We start from the raw sequence: 23475 nt of genomic DNA on the forward strand, positions 1-23475 counted from the left end.
GTTCAAGTGCTAAAGGAACACAGTATCTGAATATGCAGTTCCACAGACACACACAGACACGTATGTGGTGCTGGAGTGGAGTTACTGTGACAGTCTGGAGTTGATACGCTGAGACCCTGAGGGCTGAGGCAGAAACTAAAAGCCATTACTGTTCTGACAAGGTCATCCACAGTGACACACACACACACACACACACACACACACACACACACACACACACACACACACACACACACACACACACACACACACACACACTTTTAGCCAGGACAGGCTGAATCCTCCGTCAGTTTACGGTGGCAGGCTGCTGGAGAGCTTTTTACGAGAGCTTTAAAAAAGGTCTCGTTAACGGTGGGATTCTGGTTAATTTACTGCCTGGCCTCCGCCTGGCCGCCCACACACTGCAGAGACAGTGTTCTGTCCTAACGGAGCTTTATTGTGATGCTGGACGTGCAGCTTAACCACGACAGTCTGCTGCAGTGCCCCCCCGCTCCACCACCTCCTCCCTCCCCCTGCAGCTGGGCCTCTCTCTCCAGCACAGTTCAGTCTGGCTCTCTCAGTGGTCTCTCATTCTCCAGATCAGGGGCTGATGTGGTCTCTACAGCGCAGGACCTTCAAGTGGTAACACTTATGGATAGTTCATGCACATGTTCTCAACACAGACACAATGCCTGACTGAGAGGAATTGTGTTTTTCATCATCCACAAATAAAAACATGCATGATTTGAGTAATTTATGTTGTTCACAACAATCGAACTAACTTGAATACATATGTCTTTTTTTTAATATACCCCACTTGCTCAGGGACACCTCGGTAGCACTTGGTCTTTCGGGGACTTGAACCGGTGACCTTCCAGTTGCCAAGCCAAGTCCCGATGGACTTTTCCACCACCGCCCACACATGTGCACACTGATCTGAGGTGGCTGTCTAAGTTACCAGCCATTAGCTCGGTTAGCTCGTTAGACTTGTAGAAAGAAGACGTCCCCATTCGGACACGGCCATCAGTGCTGGACATCTGAATACTTCTGAGATGTCGACCCGGCTGGATCAGACAAGGGTCTTTATTTTCCAACTTATCTTTGTCTTTGTCAGATTTGCTAGTATTATTTTTGTTTTATTTTAACACAATAAATTGCTGACTTAAGTTTTTTAGGTTTTAGGCATCTTTTACTTTCCTCCTTGAGTCGGTCAGACACGTTTGGTCGTGTCACCTTATTGCTCATCAAGTGCCATCAAGTCAAAGGAAGTGCGAGTTGATTTCAATGACTCAGCGCTATCAATTTGACTGATGAGATCTAGATTGTGGTTGCTTTCTAAATCTCTGCTCATTCCAGCTCTTTAGCATCTGTTCATGTGCTGCTGCCTCCACATGCTCCTTCGCTTCCTGGTTACCATGAACACTTCTTGCGAGGTGGTCAGCTGCTGCACGTCAGAAATCACAATGGATATTACAATAAGAGCTACTCTTTCAAATACTCACACATTGGATTAACAGAAGGTGTCTAATCGTGTTCACATGTCTGAAAGCCTGCGAAGGCAGCATCTGGCTTCATTCGCTCAAAAGCCGTCAGCATGTGGACTGATATGAGGGCTGATAAACCCCTTCCGTGAAACACCACGTACTATGTGATGGATTTACAATATGAAAGTACATCTTTCTTCTTGTTTCTTAAGTCAGGATCCAAAGGCTTTATTGTCACATGCACAGCAGCTAAAGTGTAGTCATGGCAATGTCCTAGCATCCTCCAACAAGGCAACTAAACACATGTAACTGAATACAACAACAGCGCAGGAAGAAACGCAGGAGAGACAGTTGCTTGAGTCGTGCGGATGAAGTGAACTAGCTGACGATACAATACGCTGTACCAGTAAGTGGCCAAGTGAATGTCATGTATTTAAAATATGCAAATGTTGAATGTGTCACACTTGTGATACAGGTTTGTTTAGTTTTTGTTAAACTGTTTTCACTTTCTTTGGTTCAGTGTGATGCACTTGTGAGCGTGTCTCAGCAGAGACCTGCAGGCTGCGCTTCATACGTTAACCCCTGAGCGTCCACTTCCTGTTTGGGTACAGCCTTCCACTGTCTTCTTATTCTGTGTCTCTTTCTCTCCTCTTCTCTCCCTCCCTCCCTCCCTCCCTCCCTCCCCCCTCCTCTCATGGCTGCCCGCTGCATCTCCCCTCCTCCTCACTTGAATCTCATCTTGTGTGTTTCCTATGTTGTTGTCTCTCGTGTAAATGACCACTTAACAAACGGAACTAATGCTTGTTTCATACTTATATAAATCCTCATCATCACACATTCATTACACGGACTCATTTCATGAATTACCCTGGTCCCGTTCACCCCACCGCCCCCAGACCCTATAGACCCATCTGAGGATGACCACTTCCACGTCTATGATAAATACCCCACTCCCATGCCTGACACCAGTACCCCCATGATCCCCCCAGTCGGGGTCCAAGCCGTGTCTCTCTCCTCGGACTCGGTCCGTGTCTCCTGGGCCGACAACTCCATGACCAAGAACCAGAAGGCGTCTGAGGTCCGGTACTACTCCGTCAAGTGGAAGACCAGCTACTCCACCAGCGGGAAGTACAAGGTGAGCCCAGCTTCCCATCACTCCATGTTCTAACCTCGGCCAGCTGTGAGACCGTCATGACTGTGTTGGAGTTACGTTGGACTTGACTTCCTAAGTCAGAATGATTGTATTCGTCCCACAAAGTGGAAATGTACGTTGTTACAGCAAAGGAGAAGATGGAGACAACACACAAAGCACTAGTAAATAGAGAGCATGCCCAAATTATAAAAAATATAAAATTAAAAGTTATTCCAAATTACAATTTCTGACATCACTTGAACTTTTGACTTGAATCACTCAATATCCCAAATCCCAGATGTTAGAAATATGCTTTTTACAAGCCTTGGGTACATCAGGTGTTCTGCCTTCTGTCGGGGTCCGCACCTGAACCTGTTTGCCATGTGAGACCTGGACCTGTCTGCCATGTGAGACCTGGACCTGTTTGCCATGTGAGACCTGGCCCTGTTTGCCATGTGAGACCTGGCCCTGTCTGCCATGTGAGACCTGGACCTGTTTGCCATGTGAGACCTGGACCTGTTTGCCATGTGAGACCTGGCCCTGTTTGCCATGTGAGACCTGGACCTGTTTGCCATGTGAGACCTGGACCTGTCTGCCATGTGAGACCTGGACCTGTTTGCCATGTGAGACCTGGACCTGTTTGCCATGTGAGACCTGGACCTGTCTGCCATGTGAGACCTGGACCTGTCTGCCATGTGAGACCTGGACCTGTCTGCCATGTGAGACCTGGACCTGTTTGCCATGTGAGACCTGGCCCTGTTTGCCATGTGAGACCTGGACCTGTCTGCCATGTGAGACCTGGACCTGTTTGCCATGTGAGACCTGGACCTGTTTGCCATGTGAGACCTGGACCTGTTTGCCATGTGAGACCTGGACCTGTTTGCCATGTGAGACCTGGACCTGTTTGCCATGTGAGACCCGGACAACAACGCCACGCCTCTGCTCTCTTATGAGCTCAACCCTCACACACACGGTGTTAAGTGTCCCCTAAGTATTTATCGTGCCCCTCTGATTCCACTTGTGAACAAGTGAGCAGAGCACGCGATGGACCTCCTCTTCGGCACACACTACCAAGGAGCACCAGCTTCACAGCAGGGAAGCTGCGTCTGAGCAGGAGAACCGATCTGTGTTCAGCAACACATGTCTCAAGAAGTCATCCCCAGCTGACAGAAACAAGGACTTTGATTGGTTGGCAGCAACAGGGCTAAACATGACCTGGACTACTCTCGGTTGGATTGAAACCAAGACAAGTGGTCTTGTCATGTTGTTCTTGTTCGCTGGTGAGATCTCTCTTCTTCTCTGGACTTCATCATCTGAAGTCTGCTTGAAACCCAGGGAGATAGGAAGTCTGTACCAGGGCACACCGTGTGCTCACCTTAACGAGCTGCAGGCAGACGGAGAGGGGAGTCTTCTTTCTTATCCTCAAATCCACGGCATGGAGAGAATGTCTGGGTCGTGGCTGAACCCGTCTCTGCGGTCCTGCCTGACTCTCACCATGCTGCTTCCTGATGGCTTCCACAGGACTATAGCTGACATCCTCTTGGATTCATCTTCTTATTACAGACACATGCATTTCCTAACATTCGGTCTCTATGCTGTAAATGTATTATCTCTTGGATTTACACACGGTATCTTTTGCAGTCTGTCCGTCCTGGAGAGGATCCTCCTCTGTTGCTCTCCCTGAGGTTTCTCCCATGTTCCCTTAAACTGTGGCTTTTCTCTGGAAGTGTTTCCTTGTACGATGTGAGGGTCTGAGGACAGAGGGTCTGAGGACAGAGGGTCTGAGGACAGAGGGTCTGAGGACAGAGGGTCTAAGGACAGAGGGTCTGAGGACAGAGGGTCTGAGGACAGAGGTTCTGAGGACAGAGGGTCTGAGGACAGAGGGTCTGAGGACAGAGGGTCTGAGGACAGAGGGTCTGTGCTGTTGTATTTGCTGTACAGTGTCTCTACTGTAGGCTGTCTTTATTGTACGTACAGCACTTTGGCTCCACCAGACATCGTTTATAAATGTGCGATATGAATCAAACTTGATTTGATTTGATGCCAAGAAGACCAACAGAAGTCTGTTCTGAAAGTGAACATACACCTGAGTGTCTGCACCTGCCAGGGCTTATTTCTATGAACTGAAGAATACATCTGAAGGAAACACAAGCACAGACTGAGTGTGTCCATAATACTCTTTGAATGATGTCTGCAATGTTTTTATACAAGGTATAGAATAAATGTAACAGCAGCTTTACCATTTCCTTCAGTTCAAATCTAAAACCATCTCAATTGTACAACTCTTCCTCCAGTCTGCAGACACCACGGCGCTCAGCCACACTGTCACCGGCCTCAAACCAAACACCATGTACGAGTTCGCTGCCATGGTAACCAAAGGTCGCAAGTCCAGTACGTGGAGTATGACAGCGCACGCAACAACGTATGAAGCAGGTAAGTGTGTCACACACACACACACACACACACACGCACGCACGCACGCACGCACGCACACACACACACACACACACACACACACACACACACACACACACACACACACAGGACCCACTGGCACAACAGATCTCCTGTGAGGCCGGGGGCCACGCTCTGCCGTGTCCGGGTCAGATCTGACTCATCTACCACTTTAGTAAACGATGGATATGGTGTGTTACATGTGGTGGTCTCGAGGCCTTGTGATATGCTCCACAGGAGGGTGTGAACATATCAACTGGCTGATCAGCACTTTCTTTGAATGTTGGTGTTCCCGTCAGAAGGATGGCCATCGGGAATGCAAGGGTACCTGCCCTCTTGCATCAGAGGGTACACGCCACAGGGCACCCGTGTTCATGTGGGGGTACAGGGTCAGCTATCCATGAACCCAGTACTCTGAGGCATTGTTTACAGCATGTGTAGTGCAGTGTTGTACTTGGTCAATTTGGACCAAATGTAGATACTGTGTAGATTAGTAGTACACAGCATCACAGCTGGTGCACGGAAACATCTGGAGGGAAAGCTTCTCAGCAGGGTGAGCAGCACCAAGAGTTCTGCTGTAGAAGCAATCTCTCTAAGGAACGAGTGATGCTGCAGAACCAGAGATGGCTAGAGTCATATATGAACATGACATGTTACATCAATCATTCCAAAGGTTAGCACGTACTGAGTGAGAGAGAGAGCTGTGGGAGAAGATCTGCAGAGTCATAGTGGGACATGTGAGGTGGTACTGTCATGTGATGCTCTATGCATGCAGCAATATGACTGGACGTCAGCTAGTGGCTAAACAGCATGAGCCAATGATGGTGAAGCATGCATGAAGCTGCCAGAGGGGGAGAAGTACTCAGATCTACTCGAGTGGAAGTAGAAGTACCAGAGTGTGGGAATACTCTGATACAAGTCAAAGTCCTGCATTCATAGTGTTACTCAAGTAAAAGAAGAACAGCATTATCATCAAAGTATAGCTAAAGTACCAACAGTAAAATTAGTCGTTGTGCAGATTGGTCCATTTCAGAATAATATATATTTTAGAATTCTAGTAATTGGTTGATTCTTTTTTCAGTTTTAATAAAGTGATTTCCCTCCCACTGACATGTAGAACAATGTCAGTGAGAGGTGGAGAGTTCGATGCCTGACATGCAGGAACAACCGCTGTTCACCAAAACAATATGTGGGCGGAACCTTTCTTTCCTTGACACTGATAACTCGTAATGAGTGGTTTAAAAGCGGTTGGTTCAGTGCGGTAGTACACCTCACGGAACCCAGTGAGCAGACAGCCTGCTCACAGAGCAGTGAAACCCAGCCACAGACTCAAATCAGAATGTCAAGGTATCCTTTCAGGATGTTTACAATCATGTTTGTCGGATTCGTCACCCAATTAAGCGTGAACGACATTGCCCCCCGGGGCCGCTGGACTACATTGACATTCAGAGCGAGCAGACGGAGCCCACTCAGCCCCTCAGTGCTCCACAGCTCCGGACACACACACTGACCACATTCACAGAAGACATAGAACAAGCTGCCTTCACTGCAATCAATCAATCAATCAATGTTTATTTATATAGCCCAATATCACAAATGTTACATTTGTCTCAGTGGTCTTCACAGTGTGTACAGAATATCAGTATGACAATACGACACCCTCTGTCCTTAGACCCTCACATCGTACAAGGAAAAACTTCCAAAGAAAACCCAGTTTAAAGGGAAAAATGGGAGAAACCTCAGGGAGAGCAACAGAGGAGGGATCCCTCTCCCAGGACGGACAGACGTGCAATAGATGCCGTGTGTAAATTGAAAAGATAACACATTTGCAACATAGGTAGTCCAAATGTTTGGAAATGCATGTGTGTATAATAGGAAGATGAATCCACGAGGATATCCATCCAGGACCGATGATCCAGGACCACAGCCACGACTCAAGATCCAGCGCTCGCGATCCAGGACACAGGACCGCAGGATCATCCATGACTCCGGATCCCAGCGTATATAGACACCAAAAAGAAAGACATTTGGGGAAGCTGGGTTAATCGGAACATGAGTGTACACGGGTATAGACAGAGAGAAGGAAGAAGTAAGATGTCCCCCGACAAACTAAGCCTATATCAGCAAAACTAGGGGCTGAATCTAATCAGCCCTAACTATAAGCTTTATCAAAAAGGAAGGTCTTAAGCGCACTCTTAAAAACGGATAGGGTGTCCAACACAAACTGGAAGCTGATTCCACAAATGTGGAGCTTGATAAGAAAAGGCTCTGGCTCCCATTGTACTTTTAAAGATTCTAGGAACAACCAACAACCCTGCATTCTTGGAACGCAATGCCCTAGTAGGACAGTAGGGTATAATGAGTTCTTTAAGGTAAGATGGCGCCTGCCCATTAAGCGCTTTGTAGGCGAGAAGAAGAATTTTAAATTCTATCCTGTGTTCTATAGGGAGCCAGTGTAAGGCAGCCAGAACAGGAGTAATGTGGTCCCTTTTCCTAACTCTGGTTAGTACACGAGCCGCAGCATTTTGAATCAGCTGAAGCGACTTGATTGACTTCTTGGTACTCCCTGATAATAAAGAGTTACAATAATCCAGCCTATAAGTAACAAATGCATGGACTAGTTTCTCTGCATCGTTTTGAGGCAAGATATGCCTGATTTTTGCAATGTTACGTAGATGGAAGTAGGCGGTCCTTGAAATTGATTTTATGTGGGCGTTAAAGGATAAATCCTGATCAAATATAACACCAAGATTCCTTACAGTCTCACTGGAGGCCAAATTAATGCCATCCATAGTTAGTATGTCTTTAGATAATTTGTTTCGTAGATTCTTCGGGCCAAGTACAATAACTTCAGTTTTGGTCGTGTTTAACATCAAAAAGTTTAAGGTCATCCACGTTTTTAAGTCCTTAAGGCAGTCTTGAATTTTATTCAGATGATTAATTTCATCAGGCTTGATTGATAAATATAGTTGAGTATCATCCGCATAACAATGAAAGTTTACAGAATGATTCCTTATAATATTGCCTAACGGAAGCATATATAATGTGAACAAAATAGGTCCGAGCACTGAGCCCTGTGGCACTCCATGGCTAACTTTGGTTTGCGTGGAAGATTCATCGTTAACACGTACAAACTGAGAGCGTTCAGATAGATAGGACCTAAACCAGCCTAAAGCAGTTCCCTGTATGCCAACTAAGTGCTCTAGTCTTTGCAATAGGATATCATGGTCGATAGTATCAAATGCAGCACTAAGATCGAGCAAAACAAGAATAGAGACAAGTCCCTTGTCTGAGGCTATTAGAATATCATTTGTGACTTTAACCAGAGCTGTCTCTGTGCTATGATGTGTTCTAAAGCCAGACTGAAAATCTTCAAATAAATCATTGTTTTTTAAGTAATCACACAACTGTTTTGCGACCGCTTTCTCAAGAATCTTTGAGAGGAACGGAAGATTAGAAATAGGTCTATAGTTGGCTAAAACCTCTGGATCGAGGTTGTGCTTTTTAAGAAGCGGTTTTATCACTGCTACTTTGAATGATTGTGGAACACTATACTGGTCGAAGGCAAGAGGTCATTAATTTTGTTTCTAAGAGTAACAATTTTATCGTTAAAAAAGCACATAAAATCATTACTACTGAGTGCTATGGGAATAGAAGGCTCAATGGAGCTGTGGCTCTCTGTCAGCCTGGCTACAGTGCTGAAAAGAAATCTTGCATTATTCTTATTCTCATCTATTAATGAAGAGTAGTAGGCTGCTCTCGCTTTACGCAGTGCTTTCTTATATTCATTGAGAGTAATATGCCAAATTAAACGAGATTCTTCAAGTTTAGTGGAACGCCATATCCTTTCAAGTTGTCTAGACTTTTGCTTTATTTTGCGGGTTTCGGCATTATGCCATGGAGCTAATCTATGTTGTTTTATTCTCTTCTTTTTCAAAGGAGCAACAGAGTCTAATTGTATTCGCAGCGCATCTATAGCACTATCAACAACATGATCAATTTGGGGTGGTGTACATTTTGTATAAGTTTCCTCCCCTACATGCAGACATGCTATCGAGTTAAGTATTGGTTGAATCTCTTCCTTAAATGTGGCTATAGCACTAACAGATAGGTTTCTGCTGCAAGAGCTTTTGACTAATGCTTTGTAGTCTAGTAACAGTACTTCAAAAGTTACTAAGAAATGGTCGGATAAAGCAGGATTATGCGGTTCGACTAATAGTTGCTCAATTTCAATACCATAAATCAGAACAAGGTCGAGAGTGTGATTATAGCAGTGGGTTGGTTTATTTACACTCTGACAGAAACCAACAGAATCTAATATAGAGTTAAATGCAACAGTAAGGCTATTTTTATCATCGTCAACATGAATATTAAAGTCACCTACGATAATTACTTTGTCTGTTTTAAGAACCAAAGTTGATAAAAACTCAGAGAATTCTGATAAGAATTCTGAATAAGGACCTGGTGCACGATACACTGTAACAAATAAGATTGGCTGCAAAGTTTTCCAGGTCGGATGCGTAAGACTAAAAAACACTAAATATGTTTTCTGCAGCGGCACTCCTCTGCCTAATGTTGAGTATTCGCTGTCCAGAAGACACCAGCTGAGGACACTTGATAGAACATGTCGGTTATAGCCTGCTGCCAGAGAGAGCCTTGGAGGTCATGGAGATATCATTTGTCTCAGCAAATCTTTCACCATCTAACTGTTTAAGGCTAGTCCAAAACAATATCATTAAGTTTAACCTAATATGTTTTCTTTAAACTTGATATTATTGCTTTCAACAAACCTGATACAGTTAAGTGACATGTGTTGACATAATACATGTCAGTCAGCGTTTCCGTTGTTCCAGTGCACAGCACCTGATGACATTAGATGTGTTGTGGAGTTCAGGCTCCCGAGGAGAACCCAGGCTAATGGTGTGCATGATATAGTGATACCACCATCGGCACACATCGTTACTTCTATTTACATTTCAAACCGTGAAGAAAGTTCTGCGAAAGAAAAAGAGAACATTCTGAACTGGTAAATTAGCAATTTAGAAAGTTCGCAGGCGGTCATGTGACTGAACACGACATTAACAGCATTTACATGCTCCCTGTTCTGAAATGTACAAATGTCCAATTTGATTTCAAAGTGGGGTTACAGTTATTCTAATGCGATCAGGCAGAGTCGTTACCCAGCATGACAGCAGTGAATATAAACTGAAGACAGCGTTGAGTGTTCAAACCTCAACTCACTTATTATCCAGCGCTGTGAGGCCTGTCCTGGTTCTGCTCAGGTCCACCTGTGACTGCATGGTGACAGCTGAGCAGAACCAGACCTGAGTGCTGTTGTGGCGCTGCTGAATGCAGGACGTGTTCACAGCAGGCGCAGCTAAGTTACTGGAACAAGAAAGCCCCGGCAAACAGACGCTGAGGGCTCTCGTTCTGGCTTTCAAACGTTCTGAGGCCACGAGAGGATAGGTGACGCGGCCGACACACATTTCCAAAAAGCATGCACACTGATGTTGTTTGGTTCCATGAGATATGATTTCCTAAACAATAAACTCTGGTTGACCTTGAACCTAGAGATGTGTCATCCTGTACTGCTCATTCTCATCTCGCTCTTTTCCTTTCCACTCTGCTCAGCTCCTAGTTCTGCCCCCAAGGACCTGACGGTGATCAGTCGGGAGGGGCGGCCCCGCGCCATTCTAGTCAGCTGGCAACCGCCCATGGAGGCTAACGGACGAATCACAGGTGAGGATTTACACAACGCACCAATCACAGTACATCACTGGACTTATTACTTATAACTTGGATTTTGTTCGCACTGTAATTTTACAATTATATTTAATTTAATATGCTATTCCTTTCAAACATAATGTCAATAATAACTTACTTTGAAATTGTGAGCTGTCATTTGGCCCTTCATTGTGTTTATTTGACAGTCTACAGATTTGTATCTTTCCCTGTCAGCTTGTTTATATTTGACTTTTTAGTTCTGTTGTATTTTCTATGTTGAGATGTTGTATTTTCTATTTGTTAATTATCTACTCTTTTTATTTTCACATGATGTGAAATACCTTGTTTTAGAATGCTGTGAAATATATCTTATGTTATACTCATCCAAGGTACACACTCTCTGTTCAACCACACACACACACACACACACACACACACACACACACACACACACACACACACACACACACACACACACACACACACACACACACACACACACACACACACACACACACACACACACACACACACACACACACACACACACACACACACACACACACACACACTCTGTTCAACTGCAGTGCACATCCACTACTGACCAGAGATAAATGTTAGTGGTAACACAAATTTACACATGTATAATAGCAGTATATTGGCTCTTTATTAGTCATTATAAAACACTTATTAATGCCTTATTCTACATGACCATATTCTACAAGTAATAGGCTGTTAGTTGAGAGTTTTTCCTCAATAACCCTCTACTTAGTGTTGTACAAGTAAGGAAGTTGTTGCACATGAGTTCTGGTCTCATTACATTACATTACATTACATTGCATTTAGCTGACGCTTTTATCCAAAGCGACTTACAATAAGTACATTCGACCAGGAAGACACAACCTTGAGGAAAACAGAATCATATAAGTACATCAGGTTTCAAAGAGCCAATCGTTTCAAGTGCTACTCAACTGGCTTTAGATAAGCCAGTCCTTTGTTAGTATATAAGTGCTCTGTTAGCAGTTATTTGTTAGTAATTCTATCGCTCGAAGTGGAGTCGAAAGAGATGAGTTTTCAGTCTGCGCCGGAAGGTGTGTAAGCTTTCTGCGGTCCTGATTTCAATGGGGAGCTCATTCCACCATTTTGGAGCCAGGATAGCAAATCCACGTGTTTTTGCTGATGGGAACTTGGGTCCCCCTCGCAGCGAGGGTGCAGCGAGTCGTCTGGCTGATGCAGAGCGGAGTGCACGTGCTGGGGTGTACGGTTTAACCATGTCCTGGATGTAGGAAGGGCCAGATCCATTCGCAGCATGGTACGCAAGTACCAGTGTCTTGAAGTGGATTCTAGCAGTTACCGGAAGCCAGTGGAGGGAGCGGAGGAGCGGCGTGGGGTGGGAGAATTTTGGAAGGTTGAAGACCAGACGAGCCGCTGCATTCTGAATGAGCTGCAGAGGTCGGATGGCACATGCAGGTAGACCAGCCAGGAGGGAGTTGCAGTAGTCTAGGCGTGAGGTGACGAGAGCCTGGACCAGAACCTGCGTGGCTTTCTGGGTCAGCATCCTCCTGATGTTGTAGAGCGTGTATCTGCAGCAGCGGGTTGTAGCAGCGATGTTTGCAGTGAAGGACAGGTTGTTATCTAGGATCACACCCAGATTCCTTGCAGTCTGAGTCGGGGAAACAACAGAGGGGCCGATGTTGATAGTTAGGTCAAGAGTGGGACAATCTTTTCCCGGAAGGAAAAGCACTTCAGTTTTGTCAAGGTTGAGCTTGAGATGATGAGCGGACATCCACTGAGAGATGTCAGCTAAACAAGCAGAGATGCGTGCGACGACCTGGGTCTCTGAGCGGGGGAAGGACAGAATTAATTGGGTGTCGTCAGCGTAGCAGTGGTATGAAAAACCATGCGGGCTAATGACAGATCTGAGCGAGTTTGTGTACAGGGAGAAGAGGAGGGGACCAAGAACAGAGCCCTGAGGGACCCCTGTAGTTAATTGACAAGGGTCGGACTCCGACCCTCTCCAAGTAACCCTGTAGGTGCGGTCTTTGAGGTATGAGGTGAGGAGGGAAAGTGCAGAGCCTGAAACTCCAAGTTCTTGGAGAGTACGAAGGAGGATCTGATGATTCACCGTGTCGAATGCAGCAGACAGGTCCAACAGGATGATGACAGAGGAGAGGGAGGCTGCTTTAGCAGTGTGCAGTTCCTCAGTGACAGCAATGAGAGCAGTTTCTGTGGAGTGACCTGCCTTGAAACCAGACTGGTGCGGATCCAGAAGGTTGTTCTGATGGAGATAGCAGGAGAGTTGTTTAAAGACAGCGCGTTCAAGTGTTTTAGACAGGAACGGGAGGAGAGAGACAGGCCTGTAGTTTATAACATCAGACGGGTTGAGAGTGGGTTTCTTTAGGAGAGGGTTTACTCTTGCCTCCTTGAGACTGTTTGGAAAGTGACCAGAAGTTAGAGAAGTGTTGATGAAATGGGTGAGAAACGGTAGAATATCAGGAGCGATAGTCTGAAGGAGGTTTGAAGGGATAGGGTCCAGAGGACAGGTGGTAGGGCGGGCAGAGGTAATGAGGGTAAGAACCTCACTTGGAGAGAGAGGGGGGAAAAGGAGGTTAGTGTGCCGGTTGAAGGTGGCTCAGGTGATCCGGCGGTGAGTAGGGGTGAGTCAGAAAAAGAAGAGCGAATATCGTCAACCTTTTTTTCAAAGTGATTAACAAAGTCGCTTGACAGAAGGGAGGAGGGGGAAGGGGCCTTGGGAGGATCCAAGAGGGTGGAGAAGATGGAAAATAGTTTTTTAGGATTGGAATAAGAAGATTGGATCTTATCTTGAAAGAAAGTGCTTTTTGCCTGAGAGATCGAAGCAGAGAAAGAGGAGAGGAGAGCCTGATAGATTAGGAGGTCATCATGGTGTTTGGATTTCCACCATTTCCGCTCAGCTGCCCTAAGGACGGTTCTATTAGCACGCAGTGCGTCATTTAGCCAGGGAGCAGGAGGGGACTGACGAGCCTGCCGAGATGTGAGAGGACAGAGAGAGTCCAGAGAGGATGAGAGAGTAGAGAGGAGAGTTTCTGCAGCAGAGTTTGGAGGCAGGAGTTGGAACGAGTCAGAGGAAGGGAGGGCTGAGAGCACCGATGAGGCAAAGGTAGAGGGGGAGAGGGAACGGAGGTTACGGCGGACAAGTGCAGGATGAGAAGAGATTAGTTTGTTATGTTTGGAAAGGGGTAAAGAGAATGAAATGAAGAAGTGATCGGAGGTGTGGAGCGGGTTTACAGAGAGGTTAGAAGTAGTGCAGTTCCTTGAGAATATGAGATCAAGGACATTGCCAGCTTTATGAGTTGGTGGGGACGGAGACAGTGAGAAAGCAAAGGTGGATAACAGAGATGTTAGTTCGTCTATCTTCCCCGTCTGGAGGTTGAAGTCTCCGAGAAGTACAGCGGGAGGGCCAGTTTCAGGGATGTGTGAGAGGAGATGATCTAACTCCTCCAAGAAGTCCCCCAAGGCGCCTGGTGGATGGTAGAGAACAACAATGGCTAATTGTATAGGATGGGTTACTGTGACGGCATGGAATTCAAAGGTGGAAGGAGTGAAGTTAGGTAGCTTGAAGAGGGAGAAGCTCCATTTGGGAGAGAGCAGGAGACCAGTGCCCCCTCCTCTGCCAGTGGGTCTGGGTGTATGGGAGAAGGAATATGCTGTGGAGAGAGCTGCTGGGGTGGATGTGTTGGATGGAGTAATCCAGGTCTCAGTGAGAGCAAGGAAATCCAGAGACTGCAGGGAGGCATAGCCAGAGATGAAGTCAGCCTTAGGAACAGCTGACTGGCAGTTCCACAGGCCGCCTGAAACTAGATGCTGGATCTCAGTGGAGCACGTGGGATAGACGAGAGCGGGCCGGTTATAGCGATTAGGAGATACACGGGGCCAGTGATAATTGAGAGAAGACACATGAACAGGAATGGAGAAAACACACATGATTATAGCATGAGGGGCTAGAAAGCTAAGGAAAAGAAAAATAGGCCACCAGCGATACTTAGCTCAATCAGAGTAGGATTTGCCTCCCTCGTGACTCCCGCAGGACTCTAATGTCTTTGTCAGTCTTCGGCTGTCTGACGCTGACGCTCAAGAAAGAGCTGCCTAAATGGACACCTGATTGCTGAGTTCTCACAGCTATGGTGCCACGCCCCTCTAATTAGTTAACTCTCAACAGCTGATGGGCGATAGCCCCAGTGAGATGATAGTGAACTGTTCATGAAATTGTCATGAAAAGTTTATGAAATATTAGTGAACCATATTCATGAACAGCTCATAAACAGCTCATAAACAGCTCATAACAAAGTTGATGAACTGTTCATGAAAGTGTCATGAACATTAAATGGCACTAGGGCAGTTCATGAACTGCTCATGAAACTCCTGTGCTGGAATGGTTCATGAACAATTCATGGAATATGGTTTTAGGCAGGTTCATGAACAATTCATGAAATGGAGTTTTCAGTGAGTGTGTAGGGATATTCAACCAAGAACATTTCAAGAATTGTTCATGAACATATCAAGAACTGTTCATAACAACTTCATGAACCGTTCATGAACAGTTCATACCCAGTCACTGAATATAATTCAATGGCTGGCTATGAACTGTTCATGAACTGTTCATGAACCACTGACTGTGGGTCAATTTGCAACCATAGAAAACAACAATTATGTCAATCACAATGGAACTTTACTCAAATTAACAAACAAACATACATGTATACAGGTGGAGCACTACAATTAATCCTATCACTATTTGAAGCAGTTCTTGACACTCAGCTGCACAACATTTTTTGTTACGGGTCCCAAAAGCTTGGGTACCACAGCAACAATAAATGATTTCTGTAGAAAACAGAAAAGTGCAGCAGCAATAATTATACACAGGATCCGGTTGATCGTCTGGATTGCTTCTTATTCAAAATTCAAAGTACACAGTTACATTCAAATAGCTGAACATCACATTTCTCCATTTAAGTTATCTGTCCGTCACAGTCAATGACTGTATCTCAAGGAGAAATTCAACATAGTCAATATAAATTATTACATTACATTGCATTTAGCTGACGCTTTTATCCAAAGCGACTTACAATAAGTGCGTTCGACCAACAAAATACAAACTTGAAGAAAACAGAATCATATAAGTACATCAGGCTTCATAGAGCAAAAACATTTCAAGTGCTACTCAACTGGTTTTAGGTAAGCCAGTCCATAAGTGCTTTGTTAGTAGTTCTATCCTCGAGGTGGAGTCGAAAGAGATGAGTTTTCAGTCTGCGCCGGAAGGTGTGTAAGCTTTCTGCGGTCCTGATTTCAATGGGGAGCTCATTCCACCATTTTGGAGCCAGGATAGCAAACCCACGTGTTTTTGCTGAACTTGGGTCCCCTTCGCAGCGAGGGTGCAGCGAGCCGTTTGGCTGATGCAGAGCGGAGTGCACGTGCTGGGGTGCACGGTTTAACCATGTCCTGGATGTAGGAAGGGCCAGATCCATTCGCAGCATGGTACGCAAGCACCAGGGTCTTGAAGTGGATTCTAGCAGTTACCGGAAGCCAGTGGAGGGAGCGGAGGAGCGGCGTGGGGTGGGAGAATTTAGGAAGGTTGAAGACCAGACGAGCCGCTGCATTCTGGATGAGCTGCAGAGGTCGGATGGCACATGCAGGTAGACCAGCCAGGAGGGAGCTGCAGTAGTTTAGGCGTGAGGTGATGAGAGCCTGGACCAGAACCTGCGTCGCTTTCTGGGTCAGCTGGGGACGCATCCTCCTGATGCTGTAAAGCGTGTATCTGCAGCAGCGGGTTGTAGCAGCTATGTTTGCAGTTAAGGACAGGTTGTTATCTATAAACACATAACGCTATCAAATAATACTTTCTATCAATATATCTATCCTTACCAAATATAACATATTATGGAGATCACAAAAATACACTGTCAATGTTAATAAACAAAAAACAAGGGAATGTGCCTGCAAGACTGCACTCAGGTAAACATAACATATTACCCGTGCGCAGCAGCTAACCTGCCTGCGAGCCTTCGCTCAGGTCACCTTTACCCAGGTGCGGCTGAAGCCCGCGAAAATCGCATCTATTGTTGACGACAGTTTAGTATTTTTAAAATACCGTTACTATGTCAAACATGCTCAAAACCTTCTGACACACTCTCCTAAACATCTCCAACATCATATATAATTCACACAAGTTAACATCGATCATTTTCATTATGTACTGACCTGTAGAAAACAGAAAAGTGGAGCAGCAATAATTATACACAGGATCCGGTTGATCGTCTGGATTGCTTCTGTCACTACCCGATCCGTCACCCTACCCGATCGGTTCTGCGCATGTGCGAGATGGTCCGGAAGTCCGGACGGCAACACCAGATGGACACTTGACACAGTGGCTTTTAGCAAAGCTCAAAAAGAAAAACCGAGAGGGATGAGTTATTGTTGTTACAACGTGACTTCACTATTATTTAACAACTCTTTTTATTGGGTTCTTTTATTTGGGGTTAAGTACATTGTCAGAATAAGTGAGAAATAGATTTAACTTCTGTTAGACAGCTATCATACTGAATACATATTTACTGTGAATGTATGCAAACATGTATGGCATATGGCTGTCTAACAGAAGTTAAATTCATTCCTCACTTATTCTGACAATGTACTTAACCCCAAATAAAAGAACCCAATAAAAAGAGTTGTTAAATAATAGTGAAGTCACGTTGTAACAACAATAACTCATCCCTCTCGGTTTTTCTTTTTGAGCTTTGCTAAAAGCCACTGTGTCAAGTGTCCATCTGGTGTTGCCGTCCGGAGTTGTCCAACATGGCGGACCCTCTCGCACATGCGCAGAACCGATCGGGCAGGGTGACGGATCGGGTAGTCACAGCTTCTAAGGAGGGGGCGGAAGTGTCCCCCCTAAAATAACCCAGATGTCACCGCTCACCTGCCAAAGGTTCCACCTTGGCGCTACTTACTCATACTGCTTCTCAAACAGTACAGATAAACCATAACATGATATGAATGTCACCAAAATAAATACAGATAATGTTCAGTTTCAAATTCACTATTGTTTTGTTTTAAGATTAAAAGTTTTAAAAAAGAAAGAAATGTTCAAATAGTAGATGAATATTCAAGAGGTCTTTAAAAACATCACACTGATCATCAAAAGTTCATAAAATGCTCATGAATATTCCAAAATATTCTGAACTTGCCACAATCATCCAAAATTCATGAAATGCTCATAGTCATGAAAAGTTCATGAAATACTCATAAAAGTCTGTCATGAGCAAAACAGGAACTTTATATGAATGAACAATGTTTTTAAAAAATTCATGAACTGCTCTTTAAAATGGTTCATGAGCATTTTAAGAATTTTGGTTCATGAACATGACAAGTGAACATATAATGAGTTGTTCATGAATGTTTCATGAGTGCTCATGAACAGCTCATAAAGTCATGAACTCCATCTCGCAGGGGAGCTGACAGGGCGTGCCTATTTAAATGCAGCCGAGATAGATACTGAGACCTGTGAGAGTTTCACGTGATCAGATCTGAGATTTAAATTCTCTCAAAAGCGCCCTTTTTTGGTACAGTAAATACAGAAGAGTTATACAGAGTAGAATAACTGAAATAGAGAAGTCTAGTTAAACAAGATTACTTACAGTGGATGCTGCGGCAACAGGTCTTGTCAGCACAGGGTCAAAATGCACACTCAATATGCTCTGCTCAATATGGGCCTGATAAGGCAGTCGTAGCACAAGAATAGTAATTCTCCCATAATAACACTTAACAAATATGATCTATTCTTATGTAACAAGACATGAGACTATAAGTGTTAATTGTGTCTAAATAACTCAAAATTAGGTATTTATATCTTATAATATGTTTTGGGGTATTGACAGCTCAGCTACCAATAGCAAGGTGACATTGACCTGTATGTTTCATATTTGCACATTTATATTTTTGTAAAATGTGTACTGAAGGTTAGACAGGAAACCGGGCACAGCAAGTAGGAGAAAGTGAAGTGAATAGCATGGCAGTAGACCAGTAGATATCCATGAGTGCACTGCCACTCATTTTCCCTATGCAGCCTGAAGAGTAAGGGTCAAGTCCGTCAGAAAGCAATGACTGTAAGTGTGAGCCACACACTTACACTGTAAGGATTAGTAACATGTATTGTGTTTATGTGATGACATGTGGAGATGTTTAAACACAATGAGAAAATGCGTTAGCATTCGCTCTAGCGTTAGCATACACTGTAGCATTAGCATACACTGTAGCGTTAGCATACATGCTAGCGTACAGCTAGCATTAGCTATATTTACCTTGTTTACACTTAGCTGTCCTAAGTGTTAATCTGTGTATGTTACACTTGCATGTATGAGATCATTAAGTGCCTTGTAACTTATTTTTGTATAGTTTCACTTGTATAATTTCAGTGGACTTCAAATAAGTCAATAAAGGAGCATGGCTGCTCATTCCCTGGCTCTCAAAAGAGTTTGGCTGGCTGTTAACTCTCTGTTCACACTGAGCCAGTAGAGCACATAGAGAGAACAGTACACCTAGTGTGTAAGTACATACAAGCAGGTCACACAGTATGAATACAAATACATAAACTCTGTTAAAAATCTGTTTTTATTCAAAAGTACAGGCTGCATACAGTATGTGTCCTCAGCCTTGGAGAACCTTGACATGTTTTGGTACATGTGTCTGAACCTCTCTGTTGTGGTTCATTGATAAAACTGATATTTCACTTTGGGCCTACCTTGTTCATGCACTGTTGAGGTCCATTTCAGTAGTTGTGTGCTATCATGTATTTACAAAGTGTGAAGAGGAGGCGACTTTAGAATAGGGAACCTGTTCAGGTCAATTAGAGTCAAACTACTAATATTGGTCATGAACAAGACATGTTCTTAGATATAAATAGCTACTTTTGAGTAGTTTAGACTTAATTACATTACATTACATTGCTTTTAGCTGACGCTTTTATCCAAAGCGACTTACAAATGAACACTTATAGTTTCATATATTGTCTTCTGTCCTAATTTACAAAACTTTAACCTGAAGTTCACATCACCATTTAACATCCTTTTTATTGCAGACCGGATAAGAGGTGGTCATGTTGATCTCATGCTAACATTGCAGCTATTACTCTATAACCCTATACTGTCTGTCTGTCAGGGTACATCCTGTACTACACGCTGGACAAGAACATGCCGATCGATGATTGGGTGATGGAGGCCATCTCAGGGGACAGACTGACCCATCAGGTGGTGGATCTGAACCTGGACACGGTCTACTACTTCAGGATCCAGGCCAAGAACGCCAAGGGAGTGGGTCCGCTGTCTGAGCCGGTCCACTTCAGGACCGCCAAGGGTCAGTCAGAGAGAGAGTGTGTGTGTGTGTGTGTGTGTGTGTGTGTGTGTGTGTGTGTGTGTGTGTGTGTGTGTGTGTGTGTGTGTGTGTGTGTGTGTGTGTGTGTGTGTGTGTGTGTGTGTGTGTGTGTGTGTAGACATTTCAATCAATTTAGTTTCCCTCCAAAGTCACGGCAATTGAAGGAGTGTAGTGAAATTCAGAGGGGATTATGTCATGCACACACACACACACACACACACACACACACACACACACACACACACACACACACACACACATACACCATGTTTACATCACTTCAGGGGACATTACATTTCCTGGAGAATTATCCTAACCTTAACCAGAACCAATACATGCCTAACCCTAACCAAGTCTTCACCCTAAATGGGGACCTCCATTATGTCCCCATACGGGAGGTGAGTCCCCACACGTGACTGTGTAAACAGATTTAGGTCCCCACAAGGATAGTCATGCTAGTCATGTGTGTGTGTGTGTGTGTGTGTGTGTGTGTGTGTGTGTGTGCGCGTGCGTGCGTGCGAGAGACGAAAGATCAAGAGTGGCTTAATCTGCAGTGTATACCTTTGTTTTATATTGCATACGTTTGCTGACCCTCTCTGTTTTTGTTTCAGTTGAACATCCTGACAAGATGGCAAACGATCAAGGTAGGCTTTCCCCCACCAAACACGTGTGTGTGTGTGTGCGTGTGTGTGCGTGTGTGTGTGTGTGTGCGTGCGTGTGTGTGGGTGTGCGTGCGTGTGTGCGTGTATGCGTGCGTGTGTGTGTGCGTGCGTGCGTGTGTTTGCGTGTGTGTGTGTGTGTGTGTGTGCGTGCGTGTGCGTGTGTGTGTGTGCGCGCGTGCGTGTGTGTGTGTGTGTGCGTGCGTGTATGCATGCGTGTGTGCGTGTGTGTGTGTGTGCGTGCGTGCGTGTGTGTGTGGTGTGTGCGTGCGTGTGTGAGTGTGCGTGCGTGTATGCATGCGTGTGTGCGTGTGTGTGTGTGTGTGTGTGTGTGCGTGCGTGCGTGTGTGTGCGTGCGTGTGTGTGTGTGACGGAAGCTTTACACTCTCTCTAAAGTGTAGGTCTTCTCATCAGATGGTCTGTAAATATACTTGTTTATCAAACTGGCTTCAAATTATTGATTTGAAAGTCCCTCTTTAGATCGTCTGCCCATTTCATTATTTTCATCATTACTTTTTAATACAAGTAATGATTTATCAAATGATCTTCAAGCCCTGTCTGATATTCAGAATATTCTGATGCATCAAAGTTTCAGAAGGAAGGGAAGGAGGGATAACGGTGGAGAGGAAAGAAAGGAGGGGTGAGCCCAGTCTGATCTCAGTCTTGGTATCAAAGTATTTAGCAACAGGAAGAGACGATAAGTCAAATGTTCTTTTCTACGACTAATCAAGCTGAAGGAAAGTCATGTGTTGTTTGGCAAGTTTGGAGTGAACACACAACACAAACAGGATTGGAGCTATTACAATGTGTGGCCTGATGGTGGGGGTTACAATATGTATTCCAATTATCCCGAGGGGGACATGAATGCACCATCATGTTTAAGGCAATTCAACATGATTAGCATTTCTTTATTTCAGTCTAACATTATTTCTTTACACTAACCTAATACAGTTGTGTGAAATAAGTTGACAATCACACAGAACATGAAACCAAAGTCAAAATGTACAAAGATACAAAAAAAAGTATACGTTTTTTTTAAGAAATGAGCAAAGAATAGTATTATTATAAAAGCTATTTTCACAGATTAAATATAAAGACAATATTTACATACATATACATATGTAAGAAACTGAGTGCAGTCAAATCAAATATGACAATTGCTAAATTCAAAGTGGAGAGATGTACAGATTTAAGACGGTAGTGTGGAGCAGGGTTTACGGTGTACAAAGAACACTATAATGAATCCTGAGAGGGTCATCACGAATGTCTAAACCAGACGTGATCTCAATCGCAATACATCTAATTGTTTTTTAAATTATATTTAAATTGGTCTTAAAAACGTATGTATATGAACATGTGGATGTTATTTACTCGTCTTCTGGGAACCATGAATGTTTGACCCCAGCAGCTGTAGAGAGGTCTTTGAGGTGAGACGGCGACTGAAGGCCACTCATAGAAACACGATGCTCAAAGTGTACAAGCCCAGCACACACAGGCATGACGTGGCACTCTGTCAAAGGTCCTCCCGTTCCCCACAACAGCATTCTGGGAATATTCAGTGCAGCTGGACCTCGGTGCAGTGAAGCGACGGGACACTGGAGCAGAGAGGTGTCATGGTGCTACGCGCTGCTGTTTGTCACCGGGAGATGTGTGTGTCTCTGAGTGTGTGAGCGAAGTGCTGCGACACACTCCCTCTCCATATCAATCACAAGGGACAAGAGAAGATTGATGTTAGGCCTTGATACTGCGCACCTTGCACTGTAAACACACACTTCTGATTGTGTGTGTGCGTGTGTGTATTTCAGATGTATCTGAAAATCCAATGTTGTATTGAAATCACTTCTGTGGCTTCAGTCTGCAAAGGATCCTCAGCCAGCTTTCAGCTTGAGATGTGTGAGAATGATGCATCGCCTGGCTCTCATGGCTTGGAACAGGGACTTCTTCAGACTCAGCTTCCTGTGGAGGCTTGGGAACGTCTTTCATCAGGTTTCAATCGCTGTGATTTCGCAGCCTCTGTGATGATCTGCTTCTGACTTCTTTACATTTCCTCCTCCAGATTTCCAAATGAGCACTCTGGGGAAAAACTTGGCTGGAGGAATCAGAGAAGTGCTTCAGCCTTGTTGTCTCAGTGTGGACGTGTTGGAGCAACACGGATGTAGCTTTGGTGCTAAACACATGTAGCTATGCTCTGTGCGTGCTGACTGTGTGTTAGTGCGCAGGTTTCCTTTAACCAGGCGGTTAGCTCCGTGTTCTCTGTTGCCGACAGCTTCTCTTTAGGTAAACTGCTGAATACACATCTTCGCTTTTACCCAGAAACCCAGAGGCCACAAAGTGTTCTGCTGGAAAACACCCTGCATGTCCTTACCATGGGAACCGTCTGATTCCCAATACTGATAGTGTTCTAGGCAGGTCCATATAACCTGAGTGTGTGTGTGTGTGTGTGTGTGTGTGTGTGTGTGTGTGTGTGTGTGTGTGTGTGTGTGTGTATGTGTGTGTGTGTGTGTGTGTGTGTGTGTGTGTGTGTGTGTGTGTGTGTGTGTGTGTGTGTGTGTGTGTGTGTGTGTGTGGGTGGTCTAGCATTACTATACTTGTGGGGACCTACATCTGTTTACATAGTCACGTGTGGGGACTGGCTTCCCTT

At 44.7% G+C, this 23475-nt stretch overlaps 1 protein-coding gene across 1 annotated transcript in view; it reads left to right on the plus strand.

Annotated features, from left to right (window-relative positions):
* The first annotated feature begins 441 nt into the window (after positions 1-441).
* LOC117444216 (netrin receptor DCC-like) overlaps positions 442-23475 on the plus strand; it is a 49902-nt gene continuing 26868 nt past the window's right edge. The window contains exons 1-7 of the mRNA XM_034079869.2: positions 442-621; positions 805-814; positions 2360-2598; positions 4890-5028; positions 10681-10788; positions 19963-20157; positions 20787-20819. Of these exons, the coding sequence (XP_033935760.2) occupies positions 442-621; positions 805-814; positions 2360-2598; positions 4890-5028; positions 10681-10788; positions 19963-20157; positions 20787-20819 (904 nt within the window). The remainder of the gene's footprint in view (positions 622-804; positions 815-2359; positions 2599-4889; positions 5029-10680; positions 10789-19962; positions 20158-20786; positions 20820-23475) is intronic.

This window comes from Pseudochaenichthys georgianus, unplaced genomic scaffold (genome assembly GCF_902827115.2).
Source record: "Pseudochaenichthys georgianus unplaced genomic scaffold, fPseGeo1.2 scaffold_752_arrow_ctg1, whole genome shotgun sequence".
In the NCBI taxonomy this organism is placed as follows: Eukaryota; Metazoa; Chordata; class Actinopteri; order Perciformes; family Channichthyidae; genus Pseudochaenichthys; species Pseudochaenichthys georgianus.